This window comes from Hemicordylus capensis, chromosome 1, assembly GCF_027244095.1.
Source record: "Hemicordylus capensis ecotype Gifberg chromosome 1, rHemCap1.1.pri, whole genome shotgun sequence".
In the NCBI taxonomy this organism is placed as follows: Eukaryota; Metazoa; Chordata; class Lepidosauria; order Squamata; family Cordylidae; genus Hemicordylus; species Hemicordylus capensis.
Genome location: NC_069657.1, coordinates 337,594,536 through 337,617,534, shown reverse-complemented (window position 1 = coordinate 337,617,534; position 22,999 = coordinate 337,594,536). Strand labels below are relative to the sequence as shown.

Genomic DNA, 22,999 nt, shown 5'->3' with positions numbered 1-22,999 from the left:
TTACAGTTTATTTGCTCTGAAATACCACCACTGAATTTAGCTGCACTGGTCTGAGTATGCTTGTTATGGATTGCAGAAAGAATATTGGGTCTGATCTAGCAAATTGCAAGTGGTACACTGCTTACAGAATAGAGCTCTCATCCCCTCCTCTGTCCTGCAGCCTGCAGTACCCTCCAAATCCAATCCCAAGAGTCAAGCGACCTCGAGGGATAATATGGGATGTGACTCAAGGCCTGCCACTAAAGGGGGAAGTTGAGAGAAATCTCACATACACCCTTGCACAAGTGGAAGTGCTACTTTAGTGAAGACTAGTTGGGATTTTTTGTGTACGTACAGAAATAGTATGGTGCTCAAGCATCTACTAAACAGAACTAGGAAACACAAGGTTTAGACACTTATTTTCAACTGCCTGCAGAAAGACAATGTACAAATAATTATCAGAGGTAGGAAACTATTCTATCGCTCCATGTTCATTGCATTGTTATGTCTGCCCAACAAAACACCATGCATTCACTTCACAGACTTACACTGAGGGAAATAAGTATTTGATCCCCTGCTGATTTTGTCCGTTTGCCCTCTGACACAGAAATGAACAGGCTATAATTGGAATGGTAGGTTTACTGTAGATGTGAGAGACAGAATAACAACAAACAAACCCTCAAAAGCCCAGTGCCCAAAAGTCAGCGATGGATTTGCATTGTAGTGAAGGAAATAAGTATTCGATCCCCTATCAACCAGCAAGATTTCAGGCTCCCAGGTGTCTTTTCACTATATGCAGGTAACGAGCTGAGATGAGGAACACCCTCTGTAAGGGAGTGCTCCTAATCCCAGCTTGTTACAGTACCTGTATAAAAGACACCTGTCCATAGAAGCAAGCAATCACTCAGCTTCCAAACTCACCACCATGCCCAAGACCAAAGAGCTGTCGAAGGATGTCAGGGACAAGGTTGTAGACCTGCACAAGGCTGGACTGGGCTACAAGACTATCGCCAAGCAGCTTGGTGAGAAGGTGACTACAGTTGGCACGATAACTCGCAAATGGAAGAAACACAAAATAACTGTCAATCTCCCTCGGTCTGGGGCTCCATGCAAGATCTCACCTCGTGGAGTTGCAATGATCATGAGAACGGTGACAAAGCAGCCCAGAACTACAGGGGGGGGAACTTGTCAATGATCTCAGGGCAGCTGGAACCATAGTCACCAAGAAAACAATTGGTAACACACTACGCCGTGAAGGACTGAAATCTTGCAGTGCCCGCAAGGTCCCCCTGCTCAAGGCAGCACATGTACAGGCCCGTCTGCAGTTTGCCAGTGCACATCTGAATGATCCAGAGGAGAACTGGGTGAAAGTGTTGTGGTCAGATGAGACCAAAATCGAGCTCTTTGGCATCAACTCAACTCGCCATGTGTGGAGGAGGAGGAATGCTGCCTATGAGCCCAAGAACACCATCCCCACCGTCAAACATGGAGGTGGACACTTTATGCTTTGGGGGTGTTTTTCTGCTAAGGGGACAGGACACCTCACCGCATCGAAGGGACGATGGACAGGACCATGTACCGTCAGATCTTGGGTGAGCACCTCCTTCCCTCAGCCAGGGCACTGAGAATGGGTCGTGGATGGGTATTCCAGCATGACAATGACCCAAAACACACAGCCAAGGCAACAAAGGAGTGGCTCAAGAAGAAGCACATGAAGGTCCTGGAGTGGCCCAGCCAGTCTCCAGACCTTAATCCCATAGAAAATCTGTGGAGGGAGCTGAAGGTTCGGGTTGCCAAACATCAGCCTCGAAACCTTTCTGACTTGGAGAGGATCTGCAAAGAGGAGTGGGACAACATCCCTCCTGGGTTGTGTGCGAACCTGGTGGCCAACTACAAGAAACGTCTGACCTCTGTGATTGCCAACAAGGGTTTTGCCACCAAGTACTAAGACATCTTTTGTGAAGGGATCGAATACTTATTTCCCTCACTACAATGCAAATCCATCGCTGACTTTTGGGCACTGGGCTTTTGAGGGTTTGTTTGTTGTTATTCTGTCTCTCACAGCTACAATAAACCTACCATTCCAATTATAGCCTGGTCATTTCTGTGTCAGAGGACAAACGGACAAAATCAGCAGGGGATCAAATACTTATTTCCCTCACTGTACTACAATTTGTAATCATGCTCCTCAAGTTTATCAACTGATTTCAGAAAGTTAAAGCACACAATTCTAGCAATGGTTTCAAATTCAGAAGCAAACTCTGTTCTGCCTGCAGTTCTACTACTCACTAGCATCTTCCAATCATTAAACTTCTATGAGTGGCATCCTGACACTGGTGTACTGTTGATGGAAGCACCTTCCGTGAACTGAAGGCGTTCCATTCGTGCAAGCGCTCTTGTAACAGTATCACTCTCCTTTTGTTCCCAAAAGAATCTTGTGTTGATGGCATGCCACTGTGCCAGAAGTCTGGATGCCAGTCAATGGCTGACATCTGGACGAATGGCAAGCCAATGCAACAAGGATGTTCTGTAATGCAAGGAGATGTGCAAAAATTTTGGCAATTCCTCCACTTCCCACTACAGTCATCTGCATCGCCCAAAAATATGTTCTGACCCTCAGGGAACATGTTTTCAGGAAACACAGAGGGCTGTAGAAGGAAGGAGGAATTGCCTTGAATCTCACATTCCTGTGTGACTGATAAGCCACTTTTGTTAGTCTGGATGTTGGCCAACATGTGCAGGAACTATAAGAAATTCTACAAGCAAAAGCCTATTTGTATTATCTCAACTGCAACCACATCAGGTCTTTATTTACACGATCTAAAGTTTATTTCTGGCCCCAAATGGGAAAGAATGTTCTACTAGTATAGAAAAAGAGAGACTTATCTAGAATTCCAACACTACAGAGGTAACTTAATTTTTAAGCAGGCAGCTTTTTAATATAGACAACTTGCATTCAGTGTAACAGGACAATTTCTTACCATATGCCTCTTCTATACGGGCACAATAAGGATTAATGCCAATTCCATTTTGCTTAGATTCTTGTTCTCCATGCCGTAAAATGTTTTCGAGTCCATTCAAGGCCACCTGGACTATTTTAGAATCCATCACAGTCAGAAGATCACAGAGAGGCTTGGTACAACCCAACGCCACCAAATAACTGTGGTACAGTGGGTTAAAAAAAAGGTGGGGGACTCAGTGCAGTACATTTATTTTAATATAACCATGTCTGAAGACTGATCTCAAGTTCTGTTCAGGTGCTTTCACAAGCTACACTGAAGGCATGGTTCTGTCTCCAAGGTATTAACATATAACACAGCAAAAAGCCATATTTAAGCTGAACAGCAAGACCTAGATACATACATCTGTTTCATGCGAATGATATGGTAAATATAGAGGGTATTCTCGCAACACGAGATGCCTAGGGTAACGCAGGTGGCTCGTGTCACCTGGAGAGCTGGGAGCCCTCCACTCCTAGCTGCTCCAGAAAAGGGTAGTCATGTGTTTTTTTACCTGGCATTTTACCGTGGTAAACATGAACCAAGGGGGAAATAGTTCTGCTTGGCCTGCCACCATTTCCTGCAGCAAGCCGAGGTGGGGGAGAGCAGCTGCACAGAGTGCAATGGCTGCTCTAATGAGAGCAGCTGCCATGCTCATGGCATGGGAAACCCTGGGATGAGGGAAGGGGAAGTCCTCCCGCTCCAAGCTTTTGCCTGTGCCACATGGCTGCTCATGTGGGTGTGCAGCACAGTGAAGACAAAGACGCCGCCGCTCATCTGCCAGGGAAGGTAGATCTCTGCAGATCTCCCCCGTGGCAGCGTGAGGTTGTGTGAATTTTTTTCCATGTTTTCCTGTTCCTGTGAATGGGCTTGGAGAAAGGTGTGCATTTTTATTTAATATCCATTATTTGCAGTATAAAATGTGTGTGTTTTCCTGCATTTGCCACTTCGAATACAAAAAAATTCTAGCATGTTAATACCACCCAATGAGAGTCAGTGTGGTGCCAGCATGCAGGTGAGGGAAATTAAGTGGGGCAGGGGTGGGGGGGAGGATTTCACCTCTTGTGCAAACAAAAGCATTAAAACTGAATCAAATTAATGCTAATTACAATTTCAGGGTGGGGGTAGGTGGCGACATAGGTCCTCTACTCCTCACAAATCCAAGTGTACCTGTTTTCTTTAGTTGTGGCAATTCACACTCTCTGTTTTTCCAGCACCATTTTCTCTTGCTTGTGACATTATTTTAGACAATCAGTGAGTATTTAGATGAGCAAGATTACACTACACTGCTATATTACTACTACATAGCTAATCTGCACATTTATGAGAAGAAGAGTGCTGCTCCCTCCTTTAAGCAACATGGGAACTTGGTCCCTCAAAAGGTAAGCAACTGAATCTCCAGCCTGAAAGGCAAGATGCCTCTCAATACCAGTTGCAGGAGATCAACAACAAGAGAGAGGGCATGCCCTCACCTCTTGCCTGTGGGCTTCTCAAAGGCATCTGGTGGGCCACTGTGTGAAACAGGATGCTGGACTAGATAGGCCCTGGGACTGATCCAGCAGGGCTGTTTTTATGAAGCACATGAAGAAAGAACATGTTCATGCATTGCCCAGGCTACAGTACAACTCTCCTTGTCTTGTTATGCCACAGTGGCTTCACTGCTGCCTTTGCAGTAGAGTGCTGAAGAGAGGGAATATTGCCTGGTTGCCTAGGCAACAGAGGGTTCTGTTTGCCCAATGGACAATTTTCTTTCTCTTTGCAGGCCCCCTCCAAAGCACTTCCAGGAGGCCAGGACTCCTTTTCCAACCTACAACATTTAACTATGTATTTTAGATAGTAAAAGGACATAAGGTTGAACTTTTCATTAACTCTTGTGTTATACTAATAGAAGTGAATGAAGCCTAACATTCTTAAAGGAGAAAACTGCATTAAAATAAGGCAAAATCCTTGTATTAATATATAATAATACGGTATTTCAATATACGGAGCAATACTAGCTATAGAAGTGGGGCACTATACTGTGACTAAAAGAAAGCACCAATATTTAATTACCTTTCCACAAAGTTTCTGGTTTTCATTGGTTCAACAGGATAATTCCAATGATGCTTGCCCCATATTCTAATGCTATCTCAAAATCTGCCTTGGAAGAGTACAGTTGCAATCCAATGACGAGAACAATTCATACACAAGCAATGCTGAAGGTATGCCAAGGGTTGGGGCTTTTTGGTCTCTTAAGCAGCAAATTGTGCTGAGCCACATGCTGATGATTTAGACTTCTACAATCTCTGTTGTGCATAAAGACCCCTGCTGACTTGGCAAAGAGGCACCTTTTACCATGGTGATTCTCTTTATTTAGCAGGGGGAGAGTAACTGGCCCTGTCCACCCCCAGCACAGTACCTCCAGTGACTGTTGCTGGCGTCTATCTTATTGTGAGCCCTTTGGGGACAGGGATCCATCTTATTTATTTATTCTCTATGTAAACCGCCCTGAGCCATTTTTTGAAGGGCGGTATAGCAATCGAATGAATGAATAATAAAGATCTAGTACCATAGAGCAATTACTGTGTATTGCAGTCTAATGTTTCAAGGTATATAGAATCCTAATGTATATACAGTGTCAAGTACCCGAAAAGGTATTAATGACATTGTACAACTGACTTGTGAGTAAAAAGCATATTCCAAAACCTCCATGATTATCACTGCTTTGATTCAATTGCAGTCTACTACCTGATCTGTTCTGGAGTTCCTCCCGATGTGGCATTAGTAATGGCCCATGCTGCTTCCTTTATAGTACGAAATTCAGCTTTCTGAAGTATTTCAATCAATACTGGAAATATATTTGCATCTATAACAGCCTAGGGTAAAAAAAAAAAAATGTGGGATTACACTGGTCTAATGCAAAGTTAAAACATTAATGAACTAATGCACTCAATATTTTCAAATACAGTATAAGAAATGGCGCAATGGCCATTTAAGGAAATGAAAATAAGACTGTATTGAAACTGGCAACATATTATTTACTTTGCAGGAAATCAGCACTGCATTGTCTTCTTTTCCCAGAGCAGCGGCAAGTTCAAAAAGGTTTTTAAACAAATAAAATAAATAATTGCTCACAGGAACCTTATAGTGGGTTGCAACCTTAAGTGCAATGGTAACTGTTCTTCCATTCACAGAAGGAGCTTCTGAGAATGGAATGCCACTACACCAAAGGTCGGGATGCAATCCAGCATCTTCAGACAAAACTGAAGCTGGGCAGTGATCCAGATTGCCCAACATCCACTTCTAGCCAGATGACCAGATCTGGAGAAAAAGCTGGAGCTAGGCCATGCTTACATAAGTAACAAAGTGTGACAAAGAAATCCATTTTCAAGAGAATGTGAGTATAGGCACTATAGGCGCAGAATGTTTATGAATTTTAACCATGCTATATTTTAAATAAAAAGTCAGTAATTTTTTAACATTTTTTTAAAATTAAAAAATCCAAATTAAATAAAACAAATTCAATCTAAATTACAAAATCCTGTAAATATTTTTTTTAAATAATAATTTTTATTCATTCAGAGCATAAATCCATCTGTGGGAGCATAAGATATGAGGGACAAGAACCCTCAAACACATTACCTGAATCTGAGCTCTGTTTCCTGCAGTAATATTAGAAACTGTCCAGCATGCTTCTTTCCGAATAGATTCCTTGGGACTACTCAGCAAATGTAAGAGACAGGGTAATGCAGAGCAATTTAGAATTACCTAAAATAATTTGAAAGATGAAAAGTTCTGCCTAAACAATGTAAATAAAGATAAAGTCCATACAGTCAAAATAAATACAACGTTCACACATATAGTTTACTCTCTTTAGAGTACCAGATGAAGCTGGTGTTATGCTTCTGCTGGGGCAGCTGCACTTATAAATTCTATCCTTGTCAGAGTTGCACAAAAGCATAGTTGCATAGCTTGGAAATGCACACCCACACTTGTGCAATGGAACTTCAATTGTTTTCGATGGAAGCTCTGTTGCACAAGTGAGGCACACATTTCCAAGTTGTTGTGGAACTGCACTCTTGCATAATTCTGCCATGGATACATTTTGTGTGCACAACAGCCCCAACGCGAGGGAAATGCCAGTGTTAGGCTGTGTGTCATGTCAGCCATTTGGTTTCATTCATAGAATTTCTTCAGTGTGTTTAAGTTCCATCTGCGTGAGGAAGACATGGGCAATTTTTGCTAATCCTTCCTTCCTTCTACACTTGCAGAAAATTGAGGTGGGGTGTGTGTGTGTGTGTGTGTGTGCATGCATGCATCAAAGATCACCACCAATTACGCGGATGGAACTTCTTCTGAGAATTAAAAAAAATACTTAGGAAGCGACCCACTGTGATGCTGTTTTCAGTGTGTGTGTGTGTGTGTGTGTGTGTGTGTGTGAGAGAGAGAGAGAGAGAGAGAGAGAGAGAGAGAGAGAGAGAGAGAGAATGAATGAGACAATTTTATATTTGTGTGGAAAGAGTTCCATACTAGATCCGAATAAAAATTTAATATGAAGATGCAGGAGAAAAAACATAGGTGCAACATAACAAAAGCAGAATTGAGGTTTCAGTTCTAACAAACAAATTATATAATGGCAATTATAGAAGATAAATAGCTGTCAATTGAATTGTGTCAATTGCTTGACCGTGGATGTGGGGACCATGAGTAACGAGTTCCACCTGAATATATATGCATACATAAAACTGGAACCAAAGAACAAAGTAAATATGAAGAGCTGTTTCTCAAACACTAGTGCAAGTAATTTGCGCTATCTATATAGGTGTCCTATATAGTGATCCCGCTGAAATTAATGGGATAAGTAAATGTGTTCCATTAGTTTCAATAAGACTGCTTATGAGTAAACTTCATCTGGATTTATGCCAACCAGTGTCTAAAGCAGCCCATCTCATAATGGTAATATTTAAATTAATGTGTATGTATATACATATATGCATAAACACACAAACTTAAAGAATTATAGTTAGGGAAACAGGCTACTACAGTCTCTGGCTCACATCCACACTAAGTTACTCCTATGCAGTTTTACTGAAATTAATGGGACAACTTGCCCTATTAATTTCAATAGAAGCGTTCAGTGCTAATTTCTCAAGTCTGTCAGACAGGCTGAGGGGAGGGGTAGCCTGAGCATCAGCACATCTTCACCATCCTCCCTCCTGTTCTGCAGCAGACACATCGCTGAAGGTTTCAAGCTGGTAACCCTCAGCTAAGAAATATTTGCCATGGCTGTAGAGCAGGACCAGATTAAGGGCAACTGATGCCCTAAGCACAGCCCAACAATGGTGCCCCCACCGGCCCCCTCCATTGCTTAACTGACAAGAATCAAGACTCAAGCAAATTATTTATGTATACCTTAATATTTACTTCTAGATTTTTTAAGGTAAAACAAAACAGTTCCACTGCCTATAATTTCTTATAAATATCCACAACAGAAGGAATGATTGAGAAAAATATTTCATCTTCAAGGTCAGACATCATAACATACAACCATCTTTTACGTGAAGTTTTATCAATATTTTGTACTGCTCTTTACAGTAATCTTTCACAAATCAATGCCGTTTTACTTCAGATACATATTAGGTAGTTTCTCGAAACTTTAGTCGCTCACTGAGCCAATGAAAACATTTTTTCAACAATGCAGAGTAAAGCATTGAACACGGCAGATAAAAACAATTACAAAAAATCGACTAAAGTTGAGTGTGGCAGTGAAATGCAAGGTGGCAAAAGAAATGCAAGGTGACAATAAGGGAGGCGAAAAGAGAGTTTGAGGAACATTTAGCTAAAAGTATCAAGGGAAATAATAAAAACCTCTTTAAATACATCAGAATCAGGAAACCTGCCAGAGAGGCTGTTGGACCATTAGACAATGAGGGGGTGAAAGGGATTATTGAGGAGGATATGGAGGTTGCAGAGAAGCTCAATGAGTTCTTTGTGTCCATCTTCACGGCAGAGGATACAGGGCATATACTTGTTCCTGAACCAGACCTGTTTCTCTAACAAGGATTGTACCTCCTCCCTGTGGGTTTCAGTCTCGGGGGTGTACCAAATGCCTGTGAAGTCTGGCAGAGTTTTGAATTCAACAGCATAACCTGTTTGGACTATGCACAACACCCAACAGTCTGATGTTATATTGCGCCATGCTAAGGCATGACTTGCCAGTTGGCTGGAACTACTGGCTACACACAAGGCGATGATGGGCCCTGTGGTGACCGATGGTAGGGTTTGTGAAGGTATGGCGTCTGTCACCCCCCAAGTGGGCAATGTTAGTAAGTGCTAATTGGTATCATAGGTGCTGTTTATTCTGCTGGCCAGATTTGTTCTTTACTTGTGGCTCAGCCCTGTTTTTTCCCCTATAGAGCATCTTATTGTATCGATTCCAGGGATTGTGGTAATCTCTGTGGTCATTACGGTGAAAATAGTTCTGGCATCTATGGGGCGGCTGGAACCTGTTCGTATTGTACCTCTGAGTCTGGGCCATGAAGGTTCTCGCCGTCGATTTAGATTTTTCCCCACTGCTCCATTGTATCATCAGTGGATTCTGCAAAAAGGCCCTTGCCGTCAAAAGCCAAGGACTTCCTGGACTCTGTTCGAGTCTCTAACTTCTTAGATGTTGGGGTAGAAGTTTGTAACATGTCCCAAGCTGATTGTGCTGCATTTGTGATAACAGGCAGCATGGGGAGATACACTGGTTGTAGACCTGGGGTCTTCTTCATGAAGTTGTAGACAGGGTCATCTACCTCTGAGGATTTTGGACATAACTCTAGACCCAGGAGTTCTGCCATCTCCGTTAACTGCTGATGATACGTCTTCAATTGCTCATTCGGTGAGACTGACAAAGGAGAAGGGACCTCCAGCAGCAGGTCAGGCAAAATTGGTGAGTTTGGTTCTGAATCACCTCTTGTGGAATCTGAGTCATAGCTGTCATCATCAGATGAATCAGAGGCATCTGGAGAGGTTCCTGAAGTGGCAGTGTTCTGCAGTGTAGATTTGACACGCGATGTAGGTTGGCGAGGTGTGTTGCCCGCCTGGACGGTCACAGTTCTTGCTATAGGGTGCATGGCTGCTTGCACTGCCACTGTCTTTGCGGGCTGGTGTGAAGTTTGTGACTCACAGGAATGTTGTGTTGGCTGATTCCTCAGCGGTGTGACCTGAGTCCCAGCATCGCTGTGTTGTCGTCTATGAACTTGCCACTGTTTAAACAAGACATATTCCTCTTGTGGCAGTGTAACAGAGCTTGCTCCCCATCCATTGCAGGGTAGTAAACCCACAGTCTCAGGTGTCTTGGGAATAACTGGTAGACATCCATCTTCTGTAGTTGAATCCTCGACATCCTCTTCCAGGTCGTCATGATCCAGACCAGGGTGGAGGAATCCTCTAGAAGTCAAAAGAGCCCCTGGTGGCGCAGTGGTAAAACTGCCGCCCTGTAACCAGAAGGTTACAAGTTCGATCCTGACCAGGGGCTCAAGGTTGACTCAGCCTTCCATCCTTCCGAGGTCGGTAAAATGAGTACCCAGAATGTTGGGGGCAATATGCTAAATCATTGTAAACCGCTTAGAGAGCTCTGGCTATAAAGCGGTATATAAATGTAAGTGCTATTGCTAAAGTGGAACGAGTAGTTTCCTCTGAGCATAGCAGATGGACCATCATAGGATCCTCCCCTAGGACTGGGGCATCTTCTGTATCATATGTTGGCTGTGTATCGAGAATAACCTTGGTACAGAAAGCTGGATCTGTATTAATAGTACTGTCATCTTGTAGTGTAGCTACTTCAACCTCGAGCATAATGGCACCCTCATTAAGTTGACTCGAAGTCAACGGGAGGGCAATATGCATTGAAGTCAAGGTGTGCTCCTTCGATATCGAGGGGGTCTTCGATGTCGAGGCATGTTCTCTTGACATGGCTATGCATTCTTTCGGCTTCGAAGTGTGCTTTCCAGAACGGTTTGCCTTAGTTTGTGCCTGGGCAGCCAGCATCGAGCTTGGATGCTCTGGAGACATTTGTGGTGTCGGAGCCAGAGAAAGTGAAATCGCTCGATGTCGGAGGGGAGTCTCTTGCAACCCCGAAGGAGAAGGGGTAGTCTCCACAGCACCCACATGGTGATGTTTCATTTAGCCAGTGGTGCAGCGCCTGATGCCGAGCCCATTCAATGTCGAGGGCTAGAAGCTGGCTTGCCGGCTCCTTAAACTTTCTCTTCTCCGGGTTTTTAGACTGCTTTAGACTGGGATTTTAGACTGCAGTTCCCGGAGTAAGCAGGGAGCCCCCTGAAGGTGGGCGCAACACATGCTCCATCAAGGCGACCTTCAGACACGCTCACCTATTTTTTAAGGTTTGCTTTGAGAAGCCTGTACAGATATTGCAAGAAGCGGCAGGGTGTCCCTCCCGAAGGGAAAGGAGACAAAGTTGATGCCCGTCGGTTGAAGGTAGTTTCTTCCTGCAGTCCTGGCACTTTTTAAACGAAGTTTTTTCTTGAGTGCCACCCTTCAGCCATGGTAGTGTTAGGCACTGATCCCTTGCTCATGGGGATGGGGTAGGGGAGTATAGGGGGAGAAAATGCTGAGCTTTTCTATTACCGTTCCGTTTGTCCGTTGCCGATTTTCCATCCTTTCCCCCCCTCCCCCTTAGAACATAGGAAGCTGCTGTATACTGAATCAGACCATAGGTCCATTTCGTTCAGTATTGTCTACACAGACTGGCAGCGGCTTCTCCAAGGTTGCAGGCAGGAATCTCTCAGCCCTAACTTGGAGATGCCAAGGAAGGAACTTGGAGCCTAGATGCTCTTCCCAGAGCGGCTCCACCCCCTAAGGGGAATATCTTACAGCGCCCACACTTCTAGTCTCCCTTTCGTATGCAACCAGGGCAGATCCTGCTTAGCTTAAGGGGACAAGTCATGCTTGCTACCAAAAGACTAGCTCTCTTCCCTTAAAATATGTGGACTGATATTTCTCTGTGAAATAGTATTTCCAGTTATCTGGTAGTCCTCTCAGCTATACTGGTATAAATATATTATCTCATATACAAAATACAGACACGTCCAGTTTTTTGTTTTCAGTTATATGCTTTCTGTAAAATGAGTCCCAGAAGAATGGTCAGTCAGTCCAAAGTTAAAATACACTTAAATCAAGAATATATATATAGCTGAGGAGCTTTAACTTTCCGAAATGTCTGAATGCCTGGCGGTCAGATAGAAACTGAAGAGTGGGATGCCTAACTGCCAGTATAGTGAACTGCAGGCTCGTGCAGAGGCGGTTAAGAGCGTCTCGAGGAGCGAACGACTACTACCCGGAGCAGGTCTGCGCAGGCGCAGAACCCCATGATCATGACTGTTGCAGGGAATCACTATCCAGATCAGATGATAACCGTCTGGAAAAACTGAAAACTAGCAAATTGCCAGGGCCAGACTGCATCCATCCAAGAGTCCTCAAAGAACTCAAATGCGAAATTGCCAACCTCCTTGCCAAAATATTTAATTTATTCCTGCAATCAGGCTCTTTACCAGAGGATTGGAAGGTAGCCAATGTAACACTGATTTTCAAAAAGGGATCCAGGGGCGATCTAGGAAATTACAGGCCGGTTAGCTTAACGTCCACTCCAGGCAAATTGATGGAAAGCATCCTCAAGGATAAAACTGTAAGGCACATAGAAGAACAGGCCCTGCTGGGAATGAACCAGCATGGGTTCCGCAAAGGTAAATCTTGCCTCACCAACCTTTTGGAGTTCTTTGAGAGTGTCAACAAATGTGTGGATCAAGGTGATCCAGTTGACATAATATACCTGGACTTCCAAAAAGCTTTCAACAAAGTTCCTCATCAAAGTCTCCTGAGGAAGCTTAGCAGTCATGGGATAAGGGGACAAGTATATGTGTGGATTGCAAACTGGTTGAAAGACAGGAAACAGAGGGTAGGGATAAATGGAGAGTTTTCACAATGGAGGGAAGTGGGGTCCCCCAGGGATCTATACTGGGACCAGTGCTTATTAATTTATTCATAAATGATCTAGAAGTAGGGGTAAGCAGCGATGTGGCCAAATTTGCAGATGATACCAAACTCTTTTGGGTAGTGAAATCCATAACTGATTGTGAGGAGCTCCAAAAGGATCTCTCCAAACTAAGGGAGTGAGCAACAAAATGGCAAATGAAGTTCAATGTTGGCAAGTGTAAAGTGATGCACATTGGGACGAAAACCCCCAACATCAAGTATACGCTGATGGGATCTGAGCTGTCGGTGACTGACCACGAGAGGGGATCTTGGGGTTGTGGTGGACAGCTCGTTGAAAATGTCGACTCAATGTGAGGCAGCTGTGGAAAAGGCCAATTCCATGCTAGGGATCATTAGGAAGGGGACTGAAAATAAAACGGCTAATATTATAATGCCTTTATACAAATCTATGGTGTGGCCACACCTGGAGTACTGCAAACAATTCTGGTCACCACATCTAAAAAAGGACATTGTAGAACTGGAAAAGGTGCAGAAGAGGGCAACCATGGGCAACCAAGATGATCAGGGGCCTAGAGCACCTTTCTAATGAGGCAAGGCTACAACACCTAGGACTATTTAGTTTAGAAAAAAGATGAATGCGGAGAGACATGATAGAGGTCTATAAAATCACAAGTGAATGTTGGCCCGTTGAATAACGGGCGCTAGTAACGGGGCTCCTGGCCCCCTGCCGCCATTCCCCCTCCCTCTTCCATCCGCCCCCCCCCCACCTTTAAGGGCCAAATCGGCCCAGGCACTTGCCCCCGCCAGGCCGGGGAGACGGAGGCCGGGACCGGGGCGGAGCGGAGGCCATGTAACTTTAAAAAAAAATTGCTCCTGCGGCCACCGCCGCCGACCGCCCACCCTCTCTCCCAGCTGCCGAGTCCCCCTTACCCTGGCCGACTGCTGTCGGCCGTAGACAGCCCTCAATTTAAGAGGCAGAGAGGAGCTCGCAAGCAGAGCTCCTCTCTGTGCAAAGCCTCTTGCCGAACTGCCGCTTTGGGCGCTTGCGTCCCTTGCGCCCAAAGCGGCAGTTCGGCAAGAGGCTTTGCACAGAGAGGAGCTCTGCTTGCGAGCTCCTCTCTGCCTCTTAAATTGAGGGCTGTCTACGGCCGACAGCAGTCGGCCAGGGTAAGGGGGACTCGGCAGCTGGGAGGGAGGGTGGGCGGTCGGCGGCGGCAATTTTTTTTTAAAGTTACATGGCCTCCGCTCCGCCCCCGGCCTCTGTCTCTTTCGGCCGAGGCAGCGGCTCTGCCGCTGCCTCGGTCACTCTCCCCCGCCGCCGCTTCTCCGGGGCGGCCGCTTCTGGCTGCCCAAGATGGCTGCCGGGTGCCGGCGATCGTGTCTCCCTTGCCCAGAACAGGGCAGGGAGGCGCATGCCCAGAACAGGGCAGGGAGGCACGGACACACGCTTGGTGTCCGTCCACGGACAGACACCAAGCGTTTTATTAGAGAGGATGCATGGTGAGGAGAAAGTGGATACAGAGAAATTCTTCTCCCTCTCCCATAACACTAGCACCAGGGGTCATCCCATGAAATTGATTGCCAGGAAATCTAGGAACAAATGGAAGCACTTTTTCACACAATGCATAATCAACTTGTGGAATTCTCTGCCACAAGATGTGGTGACAGCCAACAACCTGGATCGCTTTAAGAGGGGTTTGGATAACTTCATGGAGGAGAGGTCTAGCATCGGCTACTAGTTGGAGGGCTATAGGCCACCTCCAGCCAAAGAGGCAGGGTGCCTCTGAGTACCAGTTGCAGGGAGTAACAGCAGGAGAGTGGGGTTGCCCTCAGCTCCTGCCTGTGGCTTCCCAGAGGCATCTGGTGGCCCACTGTGCGAAACAGGATGCTGGACTAGATGGGCCATGGGCCTGATCCAGCAGGGCTGTTCTTATGTTCAGTGAAAGAGTTAAGGGCATGATAGTTAGGGGGGAAACTCTGTGGTGCCCCCCTTCCCTTGATGCCCTAAGTACATGCTTTTTTTGGCCTTATGGTTAATCCAGGGCTGCTGTAGAGGCAGGAGGCCTCTGAGCATCCCTGGGAGCCCTTCAAGTACCCTACGGATAGGGAGACCTGCTAACCGTTAGCAGGAAAAGCCAGGGAAAGACCTTTTTTGATCTAGTACCCCATTAGGAACCCTTGAATTAGAGTATGCATTCATCATCCTGTATATTTATATATATTCATTCAGGTGCCAAAGCCTTCTTAATTTATGCTTGGACACTAAGGTGTGACGGTCTGCTTTTAAGAATAAAAAAAATCTTTTAAAAGTTGAAGATCTGGTTTCAGTCATAAGATGACAATTCATTCGCTGCTGTTTAATTTCAAACCTAGCAAAGCAGGGCAATATTGCTCCACTGAAGCAATTTCTGGTGCTAAAAATATGCATCCTTTTAAGATCTCAGTACTGTTCTCTAGGTGTAATAAAGAGATCAGGCCTGTCCTTGGAATTGCAGATTCTGACAAAAATGCATCATCACTCTGGCACTGCATGGATGCAGGTGCTCCCAGCACATCCAGTGGTCATTTCCTTGGCCGGGAAGGCCTTTTCACTTGAACTGGAGGCCATAGGGACCACAGAAGGGTGTGAAGGGGACACCAGGATGGTGAACAGGACATCTGGGAACTGCAGTTCTTCCTGTACTCATGGGGAAGTGCTGGGAGGAACCACAGTTCCAAGATGTCCCCATGTGGCCTCCCAGCATCCCTTTCACACCCTCCTGTTCCCCTCCGGACAATGGAAGTGGCAGGTACTGTGTGGAACTGGCTGCACAACGAGTGTCAATATCTGCATGGCGCCAAAGATACTGGTACATTTTGTTGGAATCTGAGAATCAGATGCACAGGCCTAAAGTAAATACTTCAACGGTTCACACATCAGGCACTGTTTAAAATCTAATGGTTTGGGGGCATAATGTAAGGACCAAGTATACAAATGCAATCTTGAAGAAGTCATTTTTAAAAAATTACTCCATCAGACATAGCAATGTTTTGCACGTTAAAAATCTCTACTTACCTGTGTTTGAATATCATCACCAGTCACAATATTTCCAACTGCTCTTAATGCAGGAGACACCACTTTGTAGTCATTGTGCCTGGAGAAAACACAAGTGTAAAACCATTTAAGGTGATCAAACATAACATGTACCAGAGTCAGGATTGGGAAGAACCTGTTCCTAATGCAATGCTCCTTCATAAGATCATATCTGGTTTATATGGAATAATACTACTTAGTTTTTATGTAACAGAATTCAAGCATTCAAAGTACAGATATTATTTCAGTATATCCTTGAGAGGTTGACCAATATTATCATCCACTTATCATGGACAATATATTGAGACTGAGAGGTTTCCCAAAGGCTTAGCGAGTTTGAGGCTGAAATTAAGAGTTGAACTGAGAACTTCCTAGTCCATATTCTTAGGATGCACTTATACCAGCTCCTGGATGAAGTAACTGATTATTGCTTCACGCCTGGGTTGGCTACAGGGGAAGTATGTATATTACTTTAAAAAGGAATATCACTTCCCCACAATATTCCTGGAATGTCTGCACAGAGATATGATTGCTGCTAGCTGAGAGTGCTTTTGTCATTGCTTGAAAGTAAGTTCTTTCTAGCTGACCATTCTACTGCAGGTGCATCCATTTAGATCTGCCAAATGAGAAAGTTTCAGTTTCAGGAGCAGCTTGCTACTCCTGAGTAAGAATTAAAAAGTGATGTTTTCTTCATTAAAATTCTGATATGTTGCTAAAGAAAGTGCAAATAAAGGCTGGGTTCAGGCTCAACATGAAATCATGGCTGTTGCTAACCACAGTTAATAACCCACAGCCATGGTTTGAGCTTCTAATTATACTAGCAACACAAATCTGTCATAACTAAGTTCACTTCCATCTCCATGGTGCTGCAGCTCTCTTGAAGTGGAGCAATGATCTAACTGTGGTTTGTCAACAGTCTGTGAATTCAGATGTAAAAGGAAACAGCGGGAACATACAGGAGAACCTCTATATTCATGGGGGTTCCGTCCTCCACTGCTTCTGCAGATATGGAAACCACAAATATGGAGGCATTGGAGCAATGGGATTGTGGGGGTTAGGTTCCCAGAGGTTGGGAAAATGCTTTTTAGAAGGGAGAGACAGCCCTAAATTTCCAGGGAAAGTGGCCTACTGTGATCTGCAACAAAAATCAGCTGAAAATTGTCAATTTTCCATGTTTTTTCTTCATAAGAAAATGTGGCAGTCAGATTGGTCTCTGGGACAACATGAAGGAACCATAAAACACCAATTTTGAAAGAACTGCATTGGCTGCTAATGAGTTTCCGGGAGAAATACAAAGTGCTGGCTCTTACCTACAAAGCCCTTAATGGCTTAGGTCCAGGCTATTTAAGAGAACGCTTCCTTTGTCATAAACCCTGCTGCCTGTTACGATCTTCTGGAGAGGTCTGGTTAGATACCACTGGCTCATTTGGTGGTGACCCATGACCGGGCTTTCTCGATGGCTGCCCTGGGGCTTTGGACTATGCTCCCTACTGAAATAAGAGCATCTCCTTCTCTGTTTGGTTTCAGGAAGAACCTCAAGACACTGCTGTTTTCGCAGGCTTTTAATTAGAATTTTAATAATTTTAAATCTTGTTTTAATATCTATTTTATTCTGTTTTTATTGTCATGTATTTTAATTTTTAACGTTTAAATATTTTAAATTTCGTACACTGCCTAGAGATGTACATATCAGGCAGCACAGAAATATAATAAATAAATAAAGCAGGCAAGCCAGCCATTTTGAGGCTCCCAATTCCCAGCCTGTGGCTATGTGGAAATTAACCCTTTAATTGCCTATTTTTTTTAAAAAAAAAATTATACTGAAACACAATTGCAGATAATTGATGGTTGGCTTTGCACTATGTCTGAACGCAGCCAAAGTTGTTGCTGATAAGTCTTTCAAGTCTAGCATTGTATTGTACTGTATATAAACAAGACAAAGATTCACACCCTAACCTTTGTTTTTTTGTAGAGCGTCAACCATTCCAACTAACAGTCTCTATCTTGAGTGTGATTAGAGCTGGCAATAATTTAAATTAAATTATTCTGAATGTTTTCAGACCATAAAGTGCATTGATCCATTCATATCACATCATGCAAATTTCATGAGACACAGATAAAATAGCAAAGAGGTTGAACCAATAAACTGTGCTTGGCCTCTGCCTTATTTCTTATATACAAAACATGCACAAGTTTTTTAGAAAGCCAGGCATGAAAAACAGGCTACAATGGTTCAGTTCTTGTTAAGTTCATAAGCTCCCTCTGTGGCCTCTGAATGAGCTCATGTGATGCCACAGACCACTTAAGATATCGTAAATGCTGATGAAGATGATCACTTCACATGGCCCAGGCTGAGGGAAAGATCTCACATAAGGCCTAAAGTTAGGAGGGAATGGATGCAGAGAGACTAAATATGACATATTAATCCCAATAAAATCACTATTTGAATCAAGGGACTTACATGAGAAGTTCTACTAATCTTCGACAGACTCCAGAATCAATAACTGCTTGGATTTTATCATTTGGTCCATCTGAAAGGTAAGAAAGGGCCCAGCAAGCATCTGCTAATACATCTGGGTCACTGCTGAACAGTAATCTTGACAGGACACCTAAGCAAGGACGTACCTTAAGAGTTTAATGATAATGAGAGACATGATCAGATATTTTCCTTTTATAACATTTCATATTTTCAATTATGGTTGCAGGCACAATTTTCTAAATTTGCAAGCAAATTTCCTAAACAGAAGAATTTCCTTGATTAGTATTAAAGTATCTTAATACTAAGGTACGTCCTAAGTTGCTGTAACGATTAAGCAAATTTTATAAGTTGCAATACTTTCTACACTTTAGATGAATCAACAAATGACTTAAAAGCAGCTACATCAATTTCAACTGGAGTACTCTAGAGCAAAAGGATTGTGGACTATAACTTTCATCCCACTCATTTCAGTGGCTATGATTCAGTGCACAGTTATGTAAGTTTAAGTTCAAATAAGATCAAGGCGATTTCAGCATACCTAATTGTAAGTAGAACTGCATTTTCTTTATAGAGAATATCTAGAAAGAAGTGAGCAACATTCATTTTGTAGTTGGTCTATACTCAGAATTTCCCAAAACATCAGAAGTAGCTGCCCAAATACTAAAATTGGTTTAGTTTTTCATTTGCTGTAGCTTATGGCATTGAATGCCTAATACAAAGCCAAACAAGTTGTTCTAGTATGAACTCTCTACCTACTTTCCTTTCACTATCCCTACAAATGGACTAAATTTGGTCCATATCAGGCAGTTCACAAGTTAGCCCACTTGTGCCTCGAATGTTCATGCATGTGCCACCTTGAACTGGGGTGGATGTCATCATCACAAACTATGTCATTGAGCCATTATGTGTCCCTGCACCTGTAGCAAATTTGGTTCAAATCAGTTAGGCAATCCACAAGTTAGCCCAATTGCGCCTCAAATGTTCATGTGTCCACCATCTTGGAACGGGGTGGATGACATTATTACAAACTAAACCACTGAGGTGCCCCTACTCTCTATGCGTCACTACAGCTGTAGCAAATTTGGTTCAAATTGGTTAGGCAGTTCACAAGTTAGCCCACTTGTGCCTCAAACGCTTACCATCTAGAATTGTGGTGGATGACATCATCACTAACGACACCACTGAGTTCTCCTTATGTGACCCTACAACTGTACCTAGTTTCATTCATACTAGTTCAGGCATTGCGAAGTCAATGGGGCGGGGGGATAACACGCACATGGTATGCTGGATGATCTCATAAGCCTAATGGAAAGTAAGCTAAAAATGAAGCTACAGTTAATTTCTAAAAAGTTTTGTTCTGTTATACCAAATGGCAATTCTGTTTTGACAATTTGTTACTTTGCAAGCAAAGATAATCAGGGCAATTTGGAAAATAAAAATTAAGTTTTATCCTATAATAAAGATAATTTTCTACACTGGTTATCTGGAAATAGAATGATGATTGACCCAACAATTCAGACTCCAGAATGAGTTTGCTTGTGGACCTACCTTGCTGAAATCTGGAGGTGGGTTCTTGCCTCTACAGAGGTTTGAAAGTGCCCAGACTGCATTTCTAGTTGTTGTAAGTCTGTTAGAGTGCGTTAGTAATCTGACAAGAGATAAACACATTAATTTGAAAGAGGTAATGTTTTCCCTCGTTTATATGACCTTAGTTTAATATATGGAATTAATTAATTAATTTTTGAAATATTTTTAAAGTTATCAAACATTCTTACAGCAAGGTACCTGTAATAGCATTTACACTTAAGCTACTGATTAAACATCATAGGAACATAGGAAACTGCCATATACTGAGTCAGACCATTGGTCCATCTAGCTCAGTATTGTCTTCACAGACTGGCAGTAGCTTCTCCAAGGTTGCAGGCAGGAATCTCTCTCAGCCCTATCTTGGAGAAGCCAGGGAGGGAACTTGAAACCTTCTGCTCTTCCCAGAGCGGCTTCATCCCCTGAGGGGAGTATCTTGCAGTGCTCACACATCAAGTCTCCCATTCAGATGCAACCAGGGCAGACCCTGCTTAGCTATGGGGACCAGATAATTCAAATGTTTAGACCTACACAAGGTGTTCAGTACTTACTGTAAGAGTGGGGGAAGTATTCCACAGCTTAACACATAATCTCGACATTCTGCATTGTCTCCAGCAATATTACCAAGAGCCCACACTGCCTTAGAAACAAAGTGTTAAATTAATATTTAAACATTCAGTTCAAAAAAGCTCTTTACCAGCTCGCCTGTGATTCTTCAGTTCTGACAGTACAAAATTTTGGAAAACAAAATGTATAAACACTCAGGAGTATCTCATAAGATACTATTACCCAAATATTACTACTACAAGTTAATTATTACTAATACTACTCCACTAGTATAAATGAAAGAAAACAAACACCCTGAGAGTTTATGTTGCAGCCCTAATGTAAAAGCTGTCATTATGTTAGAAGAGGGCTCAAAAGATGAGGAAAGAAAATGCCAGTACAATCTCTGTGATATCACAATAGCAGCCACTGGAAAATATTGATGTGCCATTGCTCACTTCAACCAAGGATCATTATTTTGCTACAGGTGTGGGATGCTCAGATAGGTGCCAGATCTGTGCTACCTATACCACATTCTCAGGTCATTAAAGTGGTCCAGCATGTGTTGTGCCTATTTTAATTGTAGGCAGGAAGCACTGAAAGTAGATCAAGCTCCCAAAGAATGTATATAATTAATGTTATTTGATGCCAAGCAGAAAAGAATCCCCCACTCCCTGCCACTGAAAAAAAATCATTTCTATCCAAGACACAGTAGTATTTTATTTAATTTAGCATATATTCTTACTAAAACCTACTGGCTGTACTGGAATACTGCATGTCACACATATCATACAGGATTATGGCTCCCATTGATTATACCAAACAATGAATTCCTAAGTGTCCAAAATGAAAAGGCTGGACTATAAAAATAGGTAAATTAATACGTGTTAATGTTACAACTTTTCACAAGACTATACTCTACCTTTTCCTGAATTCTTTGGATTCCAACATTTTAGCACCCAGAATTTAATATTTATAGTCAAAATTCATAAGAAGTTACCTGTTCCTGGACATCTTCATGTTCAGAGTTCAGCAACTTAATAAATATTGGGACAGCTCCAGTCTCAATTACTACTTTGGTGTGAAGAAACGTTCCAGATGCAATATTTGTAAGAGCCCAAGCTGCTTCAAACTGGAGGGAAGGGAAGGGAAGAGACAGATAATCAATAAATAAAACACAGTATGCAACATAGACTCTGCACACATTTTAAAGGTATTATAAATAAATGCAATTATTCAAAGTATTTCTTATAAAGAAACAAACACCACTAACTAGTTAATCCCATCTTTGTAAAAATCTTATTGGGGGAAAACAAACACACATTGTCCCTGGACCAGGCAGGTAGTGGTATAGTCTGAAATTCCTGCCCAGCCACCAAGGAAGCTTTGGGCAAGCTTCCTTGGGCAAGCCTCGCAACCTAACCTAATGTTCCAAGAATTACATGTACTCAGGTTGTGTGCCCTGAGTTATTTGGAGGAAGGCATATTTAATAGAAGTAGAATAAAATGATCATCCAAAAGAAATTGAATAGAATGATGACAGATGAAAAGGAAAACACTGCATATGAAACTATGAAGGAAGCAAAATGAAGACTATACTGGCAATATTAGCAGCAAGAAGTCCCAGGAGTACTTCTGCAGCAGTACCTATCACTTAGTGATTTAGCCTATACAAATGCAGTGATGTTTCTGCTGTGCATTTGAAGGATTCATAATGAGACACAATCCCAATGCTTTGGAGGGTGGATGGGATCCTGCACCATGTAGCTGCCATAGGGATATGCAAGAACCTGTTCGGAGGCCCTTTTACAGGCCTCCGAACAGGTTCGAACACTGGGCGGTTCGAAAGGTTTGAAGGCGAGAGTAGGACTGCTGGGAGTTTTAGTCAACATCTGGGAATCTCTCTTACAGGGAACACTGGTTGTAATCCTATACACATTTTATCTGGGAGTAAGCTGTTCTGAATACAGTGGGATTTATTTCTAAGTGTACATGCATAGGATTGTACCGTTAATGATATACTGGGGCAAAAGTCAGTATCATTCCCACAACCAATCATTCTCTCTAACACAGTGGAGGGGAGAAGCCATATCTGGCTTTGATAGCAGCTAGCTCTTCTTTCCGAGTGCCCTAATTCAGTGCTCTTGGCCACTCTACAACTGTATCAGGTCAGTTACTTCCTCCTTTAAACTTTACTTCCGCATCCCTTTTTTTTTTTTTTTTTTTGAGCCTGCACTGTTCATCCGCATTCCCAACTTTTCCATTACAAAACAGTTATTCTAATGGCTTGAATAATCAGTTGCCAAAAGGTCTGGAAATGGATGTTAAAACAGGAAGAGAAAACTATCACTATCTCTCAGCACA

The 22,999-nt window shown here is 43.1% G+C and overlaps 1 protein-coding gene across 5 annotated transcripts in view; it reads right to left on the bottom strand.

Annotated features, from left to right (window-relative positions):
• KPNA5 (karyopherin subunit alpha 5) overlaps window positions 1-22,999 on the bottom strand; it is a 36,485-nt gene that overhangs the window by 3,945 nt on the left and 9,541 nt on the right. For all 5 annotated transcript variants that reach the window (XM_053271457.1, XM_053271533.1, XM_053271620.1 and 2 more), the window contains 8 exons: window positions 21,636-21,767; window positions 20,641-20,729; window positions 20,054-20,153; window positions 18,488-18,651; window positions 16,009-16,087; window positions 6,600-6,725; window positions 5,706-5,833; window positions 2,961-3,139 (listed from right to left, as the gene is read on the bottom strand). In XM_053271457.1, the coding sequence (XP_053127432.1) occupies window positions 2,961-3,139; window positions 5,706-5,833; window positions 6,600-6,725; window positions 16,009-16,087; window positions 18,488-18,651; window positions 20,054-20,153; window positions 20,641-20,729; window positions 21,636-21,767 (997 nt within the window). The remainder of the gene's footprint in view (window positions 1-2,960; window positions 3,140-5,705; window positions 5,834-6,599; window positions 6,726-16,008; window positions 16,088-18,487; window positions 18,652-20,053; window positions 20,154-20,640; window positions 20,730-21,635; window positions 21,768-22,999) is intronic.